Source organism: Benincasa hispida, chromosome 9 (assembly GCF_027475165.1).
Source record: "Benincasa hispida cultivar pf3 chromosome 9, pf3_genome.v1.1, whole genome shotgun sequence".
In the NCBI taxonomy this organism is placed as follows: Eukaryota; Viridiplantae; Streptophyta; class Magnoliopsida; order Cucurbitales; family Cucurbitaceae; genus Benincasa; species Benincasa hispida.
This window is the reverse complement of record NC_143486.1, coordinates 93,814,766-93,831,064: the sequence shown is the minus strand read 5'-3', so window position 1 is coordinate 93,831,064 and position 16,299 is coordinate 93,814,766. Positions and strand designations below refer to the sequence as shown.

The window sequence follows — 16,299 nt, the reverse complement described above, 5'->3', positions numbered from 1 at the left end:
TTTTCTTTTATAAAAAGTGAAATGTTCAGGACATTAACCAACGTGTCTATTATTTTATGTAGAAATCCTTAATATACTCAAACCATGCATCAAATTACTAACACATTGTGTACGTCAATTGGTTAATCCTCTATTTGTCCCTATTTGTGTGGTTTCCAATTAATCATTGTTTTTAGATTTTGTATTCATATCCCTAACTAAAATTAAATGCATCCCATAATCTTCGACCAAAAAAAAAAAAGAGAGTTGGATTTTCTTTTTTGGTTGGTCTCTCTCGGTCCCTTTCTTGCTACCCAATCACAAATCGTCATGGAAGCAAGCGGACAATCAAAGTGTGAGCCCATTTAACGAGGCAAGCCGCCATTTTTATCTCACTCGGGCCACAGCCAAGCTTCTTTCTTCATAATTAATCCATCCATTCATACCGTCTGGTTTTCCTTTTCTCTTTTAGCTGAAGCCGATCCCCAAATGGAGCCGCCGTTTCCCAACACTTCGTCAAAGAAACCCAAGTCTTCCATTTTCTCTCTCACTTTTATTTTTATATGCTTCTTCTCCCTATTCTTTTACTTTCTCCTCTTTCCTTCTCTGTCTCTTCCTATTCTTCTTCTCTAATAATCTATCCGATTGTTGTTTCTCTCGCTATGTCATCAGGAAACGAGAAGTATCATCTGCTTCCACTTCTGGGTTTATGAAATCCCACTCCCCGATGATCAAACGGGCGCCAAAAATGCTCAAAAACAAAGGGGTATCGGTATTACTATAACTTTGCTTTCTCTCTCTATTTGTATATGTGATCGTTTTGATTTTCTTCACTAGTTTTCCCTCAATCGATGTTTATGGTTTGATCATCGAGTTTGATGTACCTCATTTTTGTATCACTTTTTGGGTTGAGTCAATTTCAAACTTTTTCGAACTTTTGCGACTGACCCACTACGGATGATTGAAATTTATGAGTTGGGTATTTTATTTTATTTTATTTTTTTAGTGTAGTGTTTGTGAAATCTTGTTTTGAATTGTGGGATTTACGATCGTGTTTTATGTATGGAGAGTGTTTGTTGAATTGCAGTTAGTGTTGTTGCAGTTTTTATACCACATTGCGTTGTTTTTAAATTGATTTTCTACCATTTGGTATCGTTGCATGATTGGATTTTTATCAAATGTGTGAACTGAGTGGAAGTGATTCTTGATGGTCTCTTTCTACAGTAGTAGCTTCTTATCTGGAGCACTAAGTGGTCTTGAATTATTAGAAGCCAATTATCAGAGACATCTAGCGTATGGAAACTCTTAAAAGCCTATTTCAATTTTGCTTTGGTCAGATGAAAGTGATCTTCTTTCTGTTGTTGTTTTTGTTGTTAACTCTCACATTTGCCATCATCTAATTCTTCTTTACTTGCAATCACTGGCACAGAAAGGAAAAAGATCCAAATATTATAATGTGATGGAAGCATCTGAACTGGATTTTTTTTAATGAGTTAAAGATTGACTATAATATTATCGAGGAGCAGAGAATGAAGTATCAGTTCAGTGAGTAGAGCTGAAAATAAAATATTTGCATCAGAATGAGCAATGGTATTATTTTGCACCTGTAAATAATCTTCCATGCCAATGGCCAATGTGTTTCTACAAGATAAACTTTAGATTTTTATGGTTTTATTCCACCAGACGTGGGATCCCTATCTATAATTAAATATAGCTTGTGTATTATTCTGATGCTCTTCCGACATGTTTCTTTGTGTGGACATTCATTTTTTCTACTCATGCTACTGCATTTTGTGTACAATTTTGATTGATCATCTTGATAGTTCAATGAAGGATTGAAGCACAAAACTATCTATTCTCATATCTTTCTTTGTTCTTCCCCTCAGATTATTTCACTCGATGTGATTGATGTTGACGAAGATGAAGCTTCCGATAGTGCCATGTTTATTCAGCAAAAGTTTGACGCTAATGACAAAGGAAAGGGTATATATCACCATAGTGATCATCAATTGAAGGTTTGTTATCAAAGTATTTGTTCATTGCTTGATTGGTGTATTCTTTCACATGTATTTTCCACTTTTCTTTTCTTTTGGAAACATAAGAGATATGATTTACTTTGAGATGATTACAAAGAAATGAGAGGATAAGGTATCCTCATATATGTGCAGTAAAGTGCAAGATAGAATATCACCTTCAGAATATACTAGCAAAAAGAGCCAACGTCTAAAGATTAATTATTTCTGGAACAAATCCCCTGCAACCTCAGCCTTGTTTTTAATACCCCTTCTTCTGACCTAATTATTCAATAAATTATATAAATCACACATTGCCAGAATGTCACTTTTTTTCTCCTTTTTCTCCCCAAATAACATTAAATACTTGCTGTTTGGGAGCATACAAATTTTTGCTTCGGTTTTCGAAACGAAATGTGTGATCCAGTGCCTTGTGAAGGTCAAGATTATTGACATGTTATGTATTTGAAATCTGTATTCACAATTGTTTTGGAAAGAACCACCTGACTTGTTCTTTAAGAAATTCTATGTGAAGGAAATTAATAGAAAACGACTTTAAACAACAATCATCTAAACCTGTTTTTAATATATTTTTATCCAAAATATCAGAAAATTTTAATTTTTCCCTCATGGCTCTAAAACAATCTGAAGTCTATATCTGATTTTAATGATCAAACCCTGAGAACAGAAGATTCCCAACAAATTATTTATAACTTTTTACCTCATTCACCTTTTTTTAAACAAAATCAAGGTACAAGCACCCAAACCATGCTTTATAGTTTAAGTTTAACAACACCTTTTTTTTCCAACCAACACAAGTAATCCGTTTGCCCCATTCTCCCTTCAAGTAGAAGTTTCTCAACATACTTCAATTGGATTACTATTGGAAGATAATTTGAAAATTGGAAGTCGTAAAGAGGTAGGCCTTGTAAATTGAAGCAGACATGGCATGCTTGCGATACCTATTGCAATGCTTCATAATTATAGCTAAAGCTTTTACTTTGTTCAGAGGACATTGGGTAGCCATTCATTTAATCCAGATGTGGAAATCCTAGAGAGTACAAATGAAGTTGAATCTAATTTTCCCTCAGCATCACATAATTTGATTGAACTAGACAATCCTTGCTCTTATTCATCAAATGAAGATGACGACTGGATAGGATTTGATGAAATCATGGATGTGGATGCATATTCAGCTTTGCAAGCCCATTTTGATCATATGGATATTCCTCCTGATATTGAAGCACCGATACCTTGGCTGCCTCAGGATCAAAATGGAAACAAGATCAACAATGAAACTAGCAGAACCTCATGGTCATCATTAGCAAAACCTCAAAGCGTACCAGGTTCTGTTAATCATCTAGGAAATGCAACTGCTCAAGTTCAGATGAATGAAGCTTTATCAAATAGCCTACACTTGCCGGCAGATATTGATATTCTGAATCATCTTGATCCTTTTGCTTCGTTTCCTTCACAAGATGTTCAACCAAATAAGAAACCAGCTACATCTCGTTACAGGGACAAATCCGAGGTTAGTCACTTGAACTCTTTACTTGGTATAGATGCAGCTAAATCCCGGTGGTTTTTGGATCCTTTTAAGCGTAAAAAGAAGCTACATGGTTCAAATGACATTTCTATTAACCTGTCGGATGCAATGAAGCTCCATAATGGAGGTGAGACATCTGATACATCTGGCAGTGTAAAGAAGCAAGTCAGTTCACATAATATGTCCCATGCAAACTTCCCTGCATATATGGACTTCTTTGAGTATCCGGAAGCAGGACAATCTATGCCACATTGGCCAGAATACTCGAAAATGAAAACCAAGGATCCATTTTTTCCCCTTCATATGGCTTCAAGTCTTTATGCGCCATTTAATCCTCTTGTTCCTCCTACTCTTGGAGAAGTTGTAGATATGCCGTGGGTTCAGGGTTCCACCCAAAATCTTCCAAATATTGCTACAAATGACTCAATAAGTGAAACGATTCCACCTGCAGATATGGATAAATTCTTGGAGAACTTTGAGCATTTTAAACAATTTGATACTGTTGACGATCATTCTGACCATCACTATACTAGCAAAGGTTCTAGCATGCACCAGGTATATGTCTTGAAAAAAAAATTATTCTTTTGTTTATGAATACTTTTATTTATTTCAGGGGTTCTTAGACCGTCTCTTGTTGCCAGGCATCAAAGAAATGGACAAAGAAAATTCAGGACGACTGGAAGATCCTGCAAAATGATTTACCTGGTAGATTTCCCTTTTCTTTTCCTCCATTTCGAACATATTGTAGATTCATGTTAAAATAAGATCTGAAATATTTAGCTGTAGGAAATGCCAACTTTTGAAGAAACGGTAGTTGACTTCACTTTTTTCTTTCTGAATCTGTTCAACAGAAACTATATTTGTTAGGGTATATGAGTCAAGACTGGATCTTATGAGGGCCGTCATCATTGGAGCACAGGGTACTCCATACCATGATGGATTATTTTTCTTCGACATATTTTTCCCTCCTTGTTATCCGGACATGCCACCAGTATGTATATATATGTTGGTGTTTATATTTAGTTACTACTATAGTGTGCTTAGATTTTCTGACAGTCGATGTTTTCTAAATACAGCAAGTTTATTACCACTCTAAGGGCCTTCGACTCAACCCAAACTTGTACAATTGTGGGAAGGTATGTCTAAGTCTGCTTAACACCTGGCGTGGCAGTGGAAATGAGAATTGGGTTCCTGGCATGTCAACTATGCTTCAAGTTCTCGTCTCTATCCAAGGGTTGATCTTGAATACAAAACCCTACTTTAATGAGCCCGGGTATGCATATCAAAGTGGATCAAAGGCGGGTGAGAATAGATCTCAGGCGTATAATGAGGAGACCTACATCTTATCTATTAAAACCATGTTGTATAACATCAGGAAACCACCAAAGGTATGGTTCTAGACGTCTTTTCCTGTTTAAGGCCTTTTTGTAGGTTGAATATAGTATCAAGAGATAGTATGATCTTAGAACTCAGGATAGGATACAGTTGGACAACATATTAGAACAGATCGTGTCAAAGTAAGGTCGTATCGAGAGATAGAGAGAGATAGAGAGGGGGGGGGGGGGGGGTGTGGTTGGTGTATAGAAAGATAGAATGATCAAAAGTTGTAAACTGTCTTAAGCTTATTACAGCTTAAATGCTAAACCAATCTAGTTGTTTAGGAATCACATGCTTAGTTAAATGATTTTCATGTACCTTAACTTAAGACTAGATTATCTTCTGCTGCAGCATTTTGAGGACTTTGTTAGGGGACATTTCTACAAAAGGGCTCATGATATTCTGGTGGCATGCAAAGCATATATAAATGGTGCTCAGGTGGGATCTCTAGTCGAAGGCGGGGTTCAAGATCTTGAGCTGAGCGACAAGAGCTGCTCAGACAATTTTAAGCAATCTGTGACCCATCTTTTGAGTCAGCTTGTTGTGGCTTTTAAGGGAATTGGGGTCATTGACTGCGATAAGTTCCTGCAACCGCTACCACCAACCGTTACAAATGCAAGAAAGCGATCAGGTAGGCACAATAAGCTCAATTAGAATAGAAGGGGTTGGAAGGTGACGTTGTCGAGAAGTTGGTTTTGGTATAGATTTTGAACGTGTTAACGTCTAACCGAAGCAAACTTGAGTGCTGATAACTGTCCGAGGTAGTTTAGAACTTAGAGTTTATAGCAATCATAGTAGATCATGCTTCCTAATTTTCTCATAATGAACACATGATCTCTAATTTTGTACATAACTTCTATATGCACTTGAGGAGAATGTCTCTTTCCCTTTCAACAGGGACAGCGGTATAGTATAACCTATTTAGTTTTTTTTCCCTCTCATGGTAATAATGATCTTTTTTATGTTTCAAACTTATGTTTGTTTACTTTTATTGTTATTACTGTTTTTTGGTTTGTTTAGCACTTGGTCAAATTTTAGAATTTTGATTGGTTAGTTCTAATTTTTGGAAATACTTGTATATATTTTATTTAATTAAAATATCATTTGATTATTGTTTTTGAACTGCAATAAGCTCAATGATTGATAATTGAGTTTAGTTATGGTAATCTATGCCTTTCTATTAAAGTATGCGTTTTTTTTTTTTTTACTTTAGCTTCCACTTTTATAAAATTTGAGGGTTTTTTTTTTAAAAAAATTTATAAAGACAGAGAAAAATGGAGTATTGAAGTTTGTAAGTTAAAAAAAATGTTTTTAAATATATTTCAAAACAGTAAGAAACGGTAATAAATAAAATGGATTTTTTTAGGATAAATAAAATAAAATTATTATCACCCTTCGATAAAATTTTTCATTATTTGATGACATGTTTTATTAATTTAACCATTGTCCAAGTCGTACGTGTACATGATCATTGGAGTTATTTATTTATTTGTTTGTTTGTTTCTTTTTTCTTTTTAAGTTCAACTATGTAAGGTAAATATTTAAATACTTAACACGAGGATGATTATGCTTAGGCCGGTATATTGAGTTGACTTGGTCAATTGAGCTGGTTAGCTTCATAAAAGAATATGTTTTATTTAATACATCGTTGCATCTAATATTATAAAAGTAAGAATTTAAAAATGACATTACGGTATAATCGAATGAATGTTAGTTATAAACAATGACATGTTAAGATCGAGGATACATTTTTCATTAATTATTTATTTTCCATCCTTATCTCAAATTTTTAAATATAAATTTATGGGAGCAAAAACTATACGGTCCATATAGTATGAAATTTAAAATATTTTGAGTTTGATATATTCTCCCTTAGATTATCAAGAATCTAATAGATTTTAAAGAAAAATATTGAAAAAAAAATTCTTTACAAGATATACAAATTACAAAAGAATCAAAGTTTTTAAATGAATTCAGAATACAAATTCTGCGACCATAGGATAGTTAATAAGAAGAATAAAAGTAAGTAAATATTTTTATCAAGAAATTTATAATTCTAACCAATTTGTTTTTTTCAAAATTATGAACTTTTTTTTATTTAAACAAACGAGGGAATTTGGAGTAGATAGTTAAGAGCTTTTTGGTAGGAAACCTAAAACATAAATTTGAGAGTAGGGAATAAAATGGAGTTGTCATGTTTTCAAATATATGTTAGTTAGCAGATTAAAAAATTAGGCCATTATTATGTTCAAAATAGTTTTACTTTAATATGTTCAAAATATGTTCAAATTTATAATTCTAACCATTATTTAGGCCATTATTATGTTCAAAATATGTTCAATATTATATTTATAAACCGTAAAACTAGTTTTACTTACCTATTAAATATTAGATTGAACTATAAACAATTATTAATTAATTTTCGAAGGTCTTTTTAAATATAAAAAAATATTTTAAAAAATTTGCACTTTATAGCAAAAATAGCACCAAGTTCTTTTGCTATAAAGTGTAAATATTTTTGGGATTTTTCTATCTATAAGAATTTTCCTAATTTTCGAACATGTTTTAGGTTAAAAAAATTGTCTAATTATTATTTCATAATATTATTTAATTTATAATATATTACACAATACATATTTTAATTTTAAACACTGAGTTGAGTTTATAACATGACCTACTGTATTTCTAAACGTTCTTATCTTTATATAATATAATTATACATTTTAACATTAAAAACATAAAAATGTTGTTTATAGAATTTTACACTATTTGGATCACAAAATCCAAAAACCAATTTTAAAAATATAATTCATATTGTCTGTTAAAACACATATTTACTTAACTCAATAAATCTAAAAACATAAAATAGAATTCATTGCCAGCTAAACAAATCCTAAATTACATAAACCTGGAGATAAAGAAACCAACAAGATTGGTGAACAATTGAGTTATAAATGATTTAATTTGGAAAATTTGTATGGATGGCCCTTGGTGTAAATGTTTGAACTCAAGAATGAAATTCTATTATTTCAAAATGAAGGACTCAGCCCAATTTTATAGACAAAGTTACAAACTGACCTAAACCCTACCAGTTAGTAACAAAAACTAAAAAACTGAAAACAACTTATTTAACGACTTATTAAATGGTTATATCAATTCCTCCCCACTTAAAAGAAACTCATCCTCGAGTTCTAATGATAAAAGTATGAAAAATAAAAAGATATAAAAAGAAAATCTTAAAGGATCAAGAGCTACACTCGGGCATCTCAACTAGGTTGACACCCCCATAACATCTTCATCACGTTCAATATAATTGTTAAGTAGCTAATCGAAAGTCCTCAGGAGCATGGTATGGATGTAAATCTGCTACATTAAAAATGGGGTTGATGTGTAAATTAGGTGGCAAGTCCAATTGACAGACATTGGATCCAAAAGCCTCGAGAACTTTGAAAGGACTTAGTTTTCTGTTCTTTAGCTTATTGTATGTGCCAGTTGGAAATTTACTTTTTCTTAAATGTACCATCACTAAGTCTCCCTCACAAAATGTTTGAAGACGCCTATGTTGGTCTACTACTTTTTTGTAAGAAGAATTAGCTTTTTCGATATTGGTCTGAACTTTTTGGTGTAGATGGACAATCCTTTCTGCCATTTCCTCGGCTTCGATTGTTCGTGAGCCTCATAAATGTGCTAGGAGCATTGGAGAGACCAAATAACATAACTAGCCATTCGAACAAACCTTCGTTGGTCTTAAAAGCTGTTTTCCACTTGTCAACCGGTCATATTCGAATTTGGTGACATCCAATGCGAAGGCCAAGCTTGGAAAAAATATAAGCACCTTCTAATTGGTCCAACAAGTCACCAATTCGTGGTATAGGAAACCAATATTTTATAGTGATTCTGTTTATAGCTCAGTTGTTTACACACATACGCCAACTACCATTTTTTTTTGGAGTAAGAAAAGTTGGCACGACGCATGGGCTGATGCTTGGTTGAATGGACTCTTTTTCTAAAAGCTCTTGAACTTGGTCATGTAGAATTTTATACTCGCTCGGACTCATTTTGTAATGAGGAAGGTTAGAGAGTGAAGCCCCTAGGATGAAATCGATTTGATTTTGTGTATCACATAATGGTGGTAGATCTGACTGTGGATTCACAATGCTTGGGACTTTTTCGATTAATTCCATCACTTGTGCTGGAAAGTCTTCTTTACTATTGTGAACTATGTCTCCTTTGACGATTACCCCCCACATTTCATCTCCCCGTCTCTGATGAATTATTTCCCTGTAATAACACTGAATAATTGTTGTTGGTGTCCTTGGTAATTGTATTATCTGGTTTATGTAAAGAAAATAATTTTCCGGTAATGCCATATAAATTCATAAGTATTCTTCCTTCTCTTATGAATAGCTTGTCTGTCATATTACCAAGGACGACCCAAGAGAATATGGCATACTTCCATATCTAAAATGTCGCATACAACCTGGTCTTTGTAATTACCTCCAATGGAGAATTGTACTCAGCAAACATTGTTGACTTGGGCTTTACTACCTTTCTTAATCCACCCTATTTTATAAGGATGGGGATAAGGTTTCATTTTAAAATTTAGAGCATTGACCAACTTTTTGGAGACTATATTCTCTGAAATTCCACTATCTATAATGACATTACACATCTTTCCTTTAATTGTGCACCTTATTTTGAATAATGAATGTTGTTGGGGTGTGTCTCTATTTTTAGAGTTAAAAGAACCCATTGGATCACACAAGAGAGGTTATCTCCCTTATCAGGAGCTAAAAGATCAATTCCTTCATTAGAGACTTTGTCAGATTCTTCATCTTGAGCACCTTCATCCTCAGCCATAGCTATTGTTCTTCGTTCAGAACAATTGTTAGATAAATGTCCATTCTTGCCACAATGGAAGCACTTTCCTAGTGTTGTTCGTGCATAGGGGTTAGTACTCTTCTTAGAAATCTCATTGCTGCTATCCTTGAGAAGTGCAGGAGTTTCTTCTCTGTTTTTGGCTAAGCATCCTTCATTAGTCCCTACAGGTCCCTTTTGAGGTGTTGAAGTCTTCTTTGTTTCGCAAGAAGATGTTTCTCGTTGGTTTCTTCGTGAGTATCTTTTTGTTTGGGTCTCATTCAATTCTTCAACGGTTTCTACCAAAGAAATGACATTAGGAAGAAATTCTAAAGATTGGAGTTTTACTTTCTCCTTATTGTTTGCTTGCAGACCCCCCACAAATCTTGATATTAAATGATTTTCATTTTCAGGCAAATTTGCTCGATTCCCAGGCGATGGAAGTCTTCAATATATTCAGAAATAGTTCTTGTTCCTTGGCACAAGTTCTAGTACTGATTATACAAGATTTGTTCATAATTTTTTGGCAATAACCCATCTTTCATCATCCTCTTTAATCTTTCCTAGTTCGTGATAGGATTTTTCCACTTCGAAATTTGTTAGCCTCCATTTGTTCCCACCAGGCTAATGCTCCTCCTTGAAATTTTAATGCCACTAACTGAATCTTCTTGTCGTCTGGAGTATTCACATATTGGAAGAATCCTTCAACATTTATTACCTATTCCAAGAAACCTTCTATATCTCTCTTTCCATTGAAGGTAGGTATGTCTAGCTTGACTTTGTATTCACTTTGTTCACTTGGCTGGTAGTGATTGAATGCTCTGTCTCTTCCCCGAACAAGACGTCCCATTCTTCCTCTTTCTTCTTCACTAAAAGAGTCGCTATCTTCATAGGTTCTCCTCGGGTAAACTTGCTATCTTGGAGGTTTTTCGAACAACAAAGGGAGTTCTTGATCGTTTCTTGGATGAACCTATTGTGGAACAATTATGTTATGTCTGTCTTGTGTTGACAACATGTTTCTTGGTTGATTTTCTTAGACTTGCGGTTGAGGATTTACATTGTTGAAGTTGCTCGCCATTTGACCCAATCACAAAGTTATCCTCTCAATCATTCGGTGAATACCATCAATTGCCTCCTCGACTGACTGCACGCGTTTCGTTAAGGACCTTGGCAATAGGGTAGAAGATGAAGGGAACTGCATTTTTGGTTGAGGATTTATATATATTTTCTTATTTTCGAAGTTTTCTTAATGATGGAGAGATAAATACATTTATTATAGGGAGAGAAAATATATTTGATACTTTTTTTTTCATTTTCAAATGGAGAGAGAAAATGCATTTAGTATAATTTTTCACTCTCATTTAGAGAGAGAAAATGACATTTAATATGATTTTATTTTCCATTTCGTTTTTTTATGTTGATTTTTGATATTATGTAATATATTCCTTTGTTTATTTGGAAATGTTCTAACAAATACATGAAATATACTAGTAAATAGATTTGATATGTACTCAAATACAATTGGTTTCATGACAACTTGTTGATTTTTCTGGCAATTCATGGTCATTTTTAAATATACCTTAGAACTTGTATTAGATGTTTGCAAATATTCTAAAAAATATAAATGTACTCAAATAGATTGCTTACCATTCGAAAGTTTTATTATAATCGTATCCATATGACAGTACAATATAAATCACAATATATATATAATAAATTTCATTTATATGACAGTATATATCATAAATTCAAAGTAATTGAAAATGAACAAAACTATCTACCACAATATATAAATCACGTATGGACTTAATGTTCAACATAGAATATATATACAAGCATATATATCAAAACAAGAAATCCAAATACAAAAACCATCATTATTTATATATAATAAACTATTATATATATCACAATATATATGTACATTTAGTCTTTGGTTTTTGTGTCTAAGAACCCTCCCCATTTTCATCTCTTATTTTCCCATCTTCATCTTCATCTCTTATTTTCCCATCTTCATCTTCATCTCGTCCATAACTCGCATCGCCGATTGGAACTGCTCGCCCCATGCCATCAATGGATATACAATAAATATCGCATACTAGTTATATTTAAACAACAATGGTAGAGGATATTGCAGCCATACCTATATATATTTCTAATTGAAAACAAAATATACAAACACACTCAGATCCGTTGTCCATCCATTTTCAACCTCAGACTAGATCGACCATATAAATATGGATTATTTAAAATAAACCTGATCTTCCCAGCCTTAGATCTATGCCCAGCTACATCGTCGGCCTACCAGACATGCACGTGTCGCTGGCCAGATTCGCCCACAATAGCACTTTGTTCATCATCGGCAACCTCCATCAACGTCGACCATCATGCCACCATCGTTTGTCTCTCGTTATCCATTGTGCCACATGTTGATTCTTCTCTCGCCAACACAACCGACTATTCATTGTGCCACCGTCATTCACGTGAATCGATCATTGTGCCATCGTCGCCAGCCACCTGCAACTCATGCCACTGGGAAGAAGAAAAAGAGAAATAAGAAAAAAATGAGAAAGAAGAAGAACGAAAGGAAAAAGAAAAAGAGAGAGGAGGAAAAAAGAGAAAAAATTGGGATCCAACAAAGTTTTTTTTTTTTTATATATATATATATATATATATAAATAAATAATATTAATGGGCACATGGGTACTAGCATAGGGGAGAGATACATAAAAACCTAGGTTTATTTATTTATTTCTTTTAATATATATATATAGGTGAAAATTAAATTATAAATAGTTACTGATATTAGTGAAAATAGGGAGGCAAATAGATTTTTTTCTTAAAAAAATAAAATGTTCAAGACTGTAAACATAATATGGACTTATTTTTAAGGCCTTTCACGTAAAACCCCGTATATAGCTACTTGTTGAGAGTCTACTTGAAACCCACACCAACATTTTGATATTGAGCCAGATCGAGCCCACTTGAGGCCCAAGTTGAAGCGAAGCCCAAATTTCATTCAAGAGAAAAAAAAGGGGCAAATTTCCTTTAAAAAAAAAAATGAGCGTAAGCCTATCCCATTCTCCCTCCCCTCAGCCAAAATCCAGAAAACTGAAGGCGGAGCAAAAATGTCGAGCACAATTCTCCTCCAGTTCCCTCTCCTTCAATCCCACTTCCGGCCACCGTCCACTCTCTTTTTCCCTGCCGTCAAATCCCATCTGTCTGTCGTCTCAATCACTTTTCCCACCACCCAATTCCTCCATAACCCTTCCCATGCTTCGGCGGGGTTCGTTCTCATGGCTAAGTCTCCAAAAAACGACACCTCGGAGCAAAAATGGAGCCACGAAGGCTCGGTCGTTGAGTCTCTTCCCAATGGGATGTTCAGAGTTCGATTGGATAATGAAGACCTCATTCTAGGCTACATATCCGGTAAGATTCGGAAGAATTTTGTGCGTATTTTGCCTGGTGATAGGGTTAGGGTTGAAGTTAGCCGTTATGATTCTACCAAAGGCCGAATTGTTTATAGACTTCGCAGCAGTACTAAAGATTCATCTTCATGATTTTTTTTTTTTTTTTTTGGAATGTGTTGATTTTGTTACATAGTGTACATTGATCCCTCTTTATTATTATTATTTTTTAATCTTTTCTAGAATGTAAAAAATGACAAACATGTAGTTTACTTAAGCTCCTTTGTTTTAGTGATTTGTACTTGTATGAATCACTTGGAGTTTCAGAGCTCATGAATTTATGTCTTGTCTTGTAACTGTTTTGAACTAAAGAAAGAGGAGAATTTTTGCTTTTCCAGTTTATTCTTTTGAGATGCTTTTGGTGTTTCTTCATGGGGATGTTAGCATGCTTGCTTACTTGCAGAAACTAAATAATACGTTCGTATCTGCAATTGAATTGAATGCTTTATTATGGAGAAAGTCTATATGTAGTTACTTGCATGATAATGGGTTCCTTCCCTGCAATTTTTATCTATAAAAGTAACAAACAAATGAGTGAATGGTGCTGGGTTGAACTTATCAAACTATCTTATTCTAATGAGGAACCAGAAGAAAATAAATCAAACTCAGGGGCTGTGATGATGATGATTGAGAAGCAAAAGCCACACACACATATATAAGTATGCAAGCATGTGTATTTATATTTTATTATTGAAACATTGATATTATTAAATTTACCGCAACTTATTAGCTTAAGTTTTTAGGTTGATTGGTGATTCAACATGGTAATAGAGTTGGAGGTCTAGTGTTTAAAGAGAGAGGTAGTAATGAAGTTGCGATATAATTGTCAATTTAACTTTTTGAATTGATGGGTGTTTTAACATTTATTTTGCCTCAAAGGTTTGCAGTTTTGAACTTTGCAATATCTTCTATATAAGCTTGACTTCCATTCTATTCAGAGTTTTGGTTTTTCTGGTATCTTGGGGGATAGTGAATCACATGTATATATTACTTAGCTCATCTCATGGAACATTTCTTTGATTTGAAGTTGGTTAATGCAGCTTTAAGTAATGAACTAGTTTCGATGTGAGTTTCTGCTAATATGATGTTGCATAAATTGACCTTCACAAACATCAATAAGCTTGCTTTGAAGTAAGATTCGTTGTAGAACTAGTCTCAGGCTTCGTTGCGTTGCTAGGGATGTTATAAGGGAGAAGCAACCATAGACGAGCTGTCATTCTCTTGTACATTCATTCTCAAAACCCAAAGCTCATGATTTTGCATTAATGAGTTCAATTAGATAAATATTGCTTCCTATCTCACAACCAATTGAAGCAACCGTTGCTAGGAATATCTTTGTATTGGGTGTTGTATAGTATTTGCCGGTGATGATAAGGCAGGACTTCAAAAAAATAAAAAAATCTAATATATGGGGCGGGAATCGAAACCCTAATTTTGAGGTTGATAGTATAAACACCATGTTGGATGAACTATGTTTATATTGACAACTTGAACCTAGGTCGTCTTTTCAAATTTATCCAATTTTGGTTCTCAATTTTGAAAAGGTTCATTTTAGTCTTTGAATTTTCAAAGTTTCATTTTTTAGTACACAACTTAGTAGGAGTGGGGGATTGAATCTCCAACCTCTTAGATCAGATTACATGCTAATATCACTGAGCTAAGTTGATTTTGATTTCCAAAGTTTCATTTTGGTCTCCAAACTTTGTTTATTGTTTTATTTTTGGACTTTCACTAAGTATTTTGTGCTTTACTTTTATTTGAATTCTAATAATTAATGACTTACTTTTAAATGTTTATTAACATGTTAATATGTTCATAATTTCAAACTAAGTTGACAATGAACATTAAGAAAAAGCGGGTAAAAAACATTTTTAGAATAGATAAGGGCCTTTTTGGTAGGTAATCTAAAAATAGAAATTTGAAAACAAGAGATTCAATGAAAATAAAATTGTATTTCATGTTTTCAAGTATGTGTTTGGTAGTAGATTTAGAAATTAAATTCCAATTTAAACAAATTTTTAAAATGTGATTGAAAATATATTTAGTTACTCACTAAATATTAGATCGAATATAAACCATTACTAATTATTTTTTGAACTTATTTTAGGTTAAAGTTTTTGTATAATTATTATTTTGTGATGTTATATAATATATATAATATATTACATATTTTAAATTTACATAACATAATTGAGTTTATAACATGAAATAACATAATTGTGCTATTGTTTTTATCATTTGTAATATAATTTTGAATTCAAAATATGGATCCACTGAAAATTAGGAATGTTCATGGTTCGGTTTGACACTCAGATCGAATCGAATCGCAAATTTTAGAAATTGGTTTTTTGAATGCGGTTCGATTCGGTTTTGCGGTTTTTTTAAAGGTTTTTCCTGGTTTTTCATGTCTTCTAAATTTCTATAATTTGATCATAATATGTTTAAAAATATAGTTTGACAATAACACTACAAGTTCAACAACAAATTTAGAAATAAAGTCATTTCTTGGTATTATTAGTCTATATTACTAATAACACTACAAGTTCAACAATAAATTTAAAAATTATTTCAAAGTCTAAAAGTATAAGTATTACAAACATAAAAAGTTCTTGTTCCACAAACAATGACATAAAAGTTCCAAAGTGTACATCACTAAATATAAATACAAGTCATACAAATATAAAAGTTCGAAAGTCCACCACAATAAATAGTAAATACAAGTCCTACAAATATAAAAGTTCCAAAGTTCATCAAACATAAATACAAGTACTACAATACAAACATAAAAGTTCCAAAGTCCATCAAACATAAATAAAATTACTACAAACATTAAAGTTCCAAAGTCCACCAAACACAAAAGTTACAATCTTGTTTAATCCACTTTCTCCTTCACATTCTTCTCTGTCTCATTCTTCTCCTTCTCATTCCTCTCCTTCTCGTTCATCTCCTTAGTTTACAAAAATAATTCTTATTAAATACTAATTATATAAATATATTTGACGTATAAAAATAATGTTTTAAAGAGACAAACCTTCTTCAACAACTACAATATCCTCCAAAT

The 16,299-nt window shown here is 33.0% G+C and overlaps 2 protein-coding genes across 11 annotated transcripts; both read left to right on the top strand.

Moving 5' to 3' along the window:
* Positions 1–481: 481 nt before the first annotated feature.
* Positions 482–5,885, top strand: LOC120085878 (putative ubiquitin-conjugating enzyme E2 38). 10 transcript variants are annotated; one of them, XM_090317987.1, is made up of 9 exons: positions 482–745; positions 1,204–1,272; positions 1,409–1,569; positions 1,866–1,994; positions 3,001–4,092; positions 4,179–4,242; positions 4,389–4,528; positions 4,614–4,925; positions 5,266–5,885. In XM_090317987.1, exons 3-9 carry the CDS (start codon positions 1,567–1,569, stop codon positions 5,566–5,568), a joined length of 2,043 nt encoding a protein of 680 aa, XP_090174113.1. In that variant the 5' UTR covers positions 482–745; positions 1,204–1,272; positions 1,409–1,566; the 3' UTR covers positions 5,569–5,885. The 10 variants fall into 10 exon arrangements, with proteins under 10 accessions (XP_090174113.1, XP_038898055.1, XP_090174117.1 ...); XM_090317991.1 differs by lacking the exons at positions 1,204–1,272; positions 1,409–1,569 and having other exon boundaries at positions 535–745; positions 3,259–3,522; positions 3,652–4,092; XM_090317988.1 differs by lacking the exons at positions 1,204–1,272; positions 1,409–1,569 and having other exon boundaries at positions 535–745; positions 3,001–3,522; positions 3,652–4,092.
* Positions 5,886–12,835: 6,950 nt separating this feature from the next.
* On the top strand, positions 12,836–13,575 carry LOC120086435 (Nucleic acid-binding, OB-fold-like protein). The gene has a single exon (XM_039043082.2). The coding sequence runs from the start codon at positions 12,900–12,902 to the stop codon at positions 13,329–13,331; it is 432 nt and encodes a 143-aa protein (XP_038899010.1). The 5' UTR covers positions 12,836–12,899; the 3' UTR covers positions 13,332–13,575.
* Positions 13,576–16,299: the final 2,724 nt, after the last annotated feature.

Excerpts from the sequence above, each read along its gene's own strand:
- LOC120086435 (XM_039043082.2), top strand. The coding sequence starts at position 12,900 with ATGTCGAGCACAATTCTCCTCCAGTTCCCTCTCCTTCAATCCCACTTC.
- LOC120085878 (XM_039042126.2), top strand. The coding sequence starts at position 689 with ATGAAATCCCACTCCCCGATGATCAAACGGGCGCCAAAAATGCTCAAA. Across the intron at positions 4,093-4,178 it reads AAGGTTCTAGCATGCACCAG|GCATCAAAGAAATGGACAAA; the intron begins GTATATGTCTTG and ends TCTTGTTGCCAG. Across the intron at positions 4,243-4,388 it reads CCTGCAAAATGATTTACCTG|AAACTATATTTGTTAGGGTA; the intron begins GTAGATTTCCCT and ends TCTGTTCAACAG.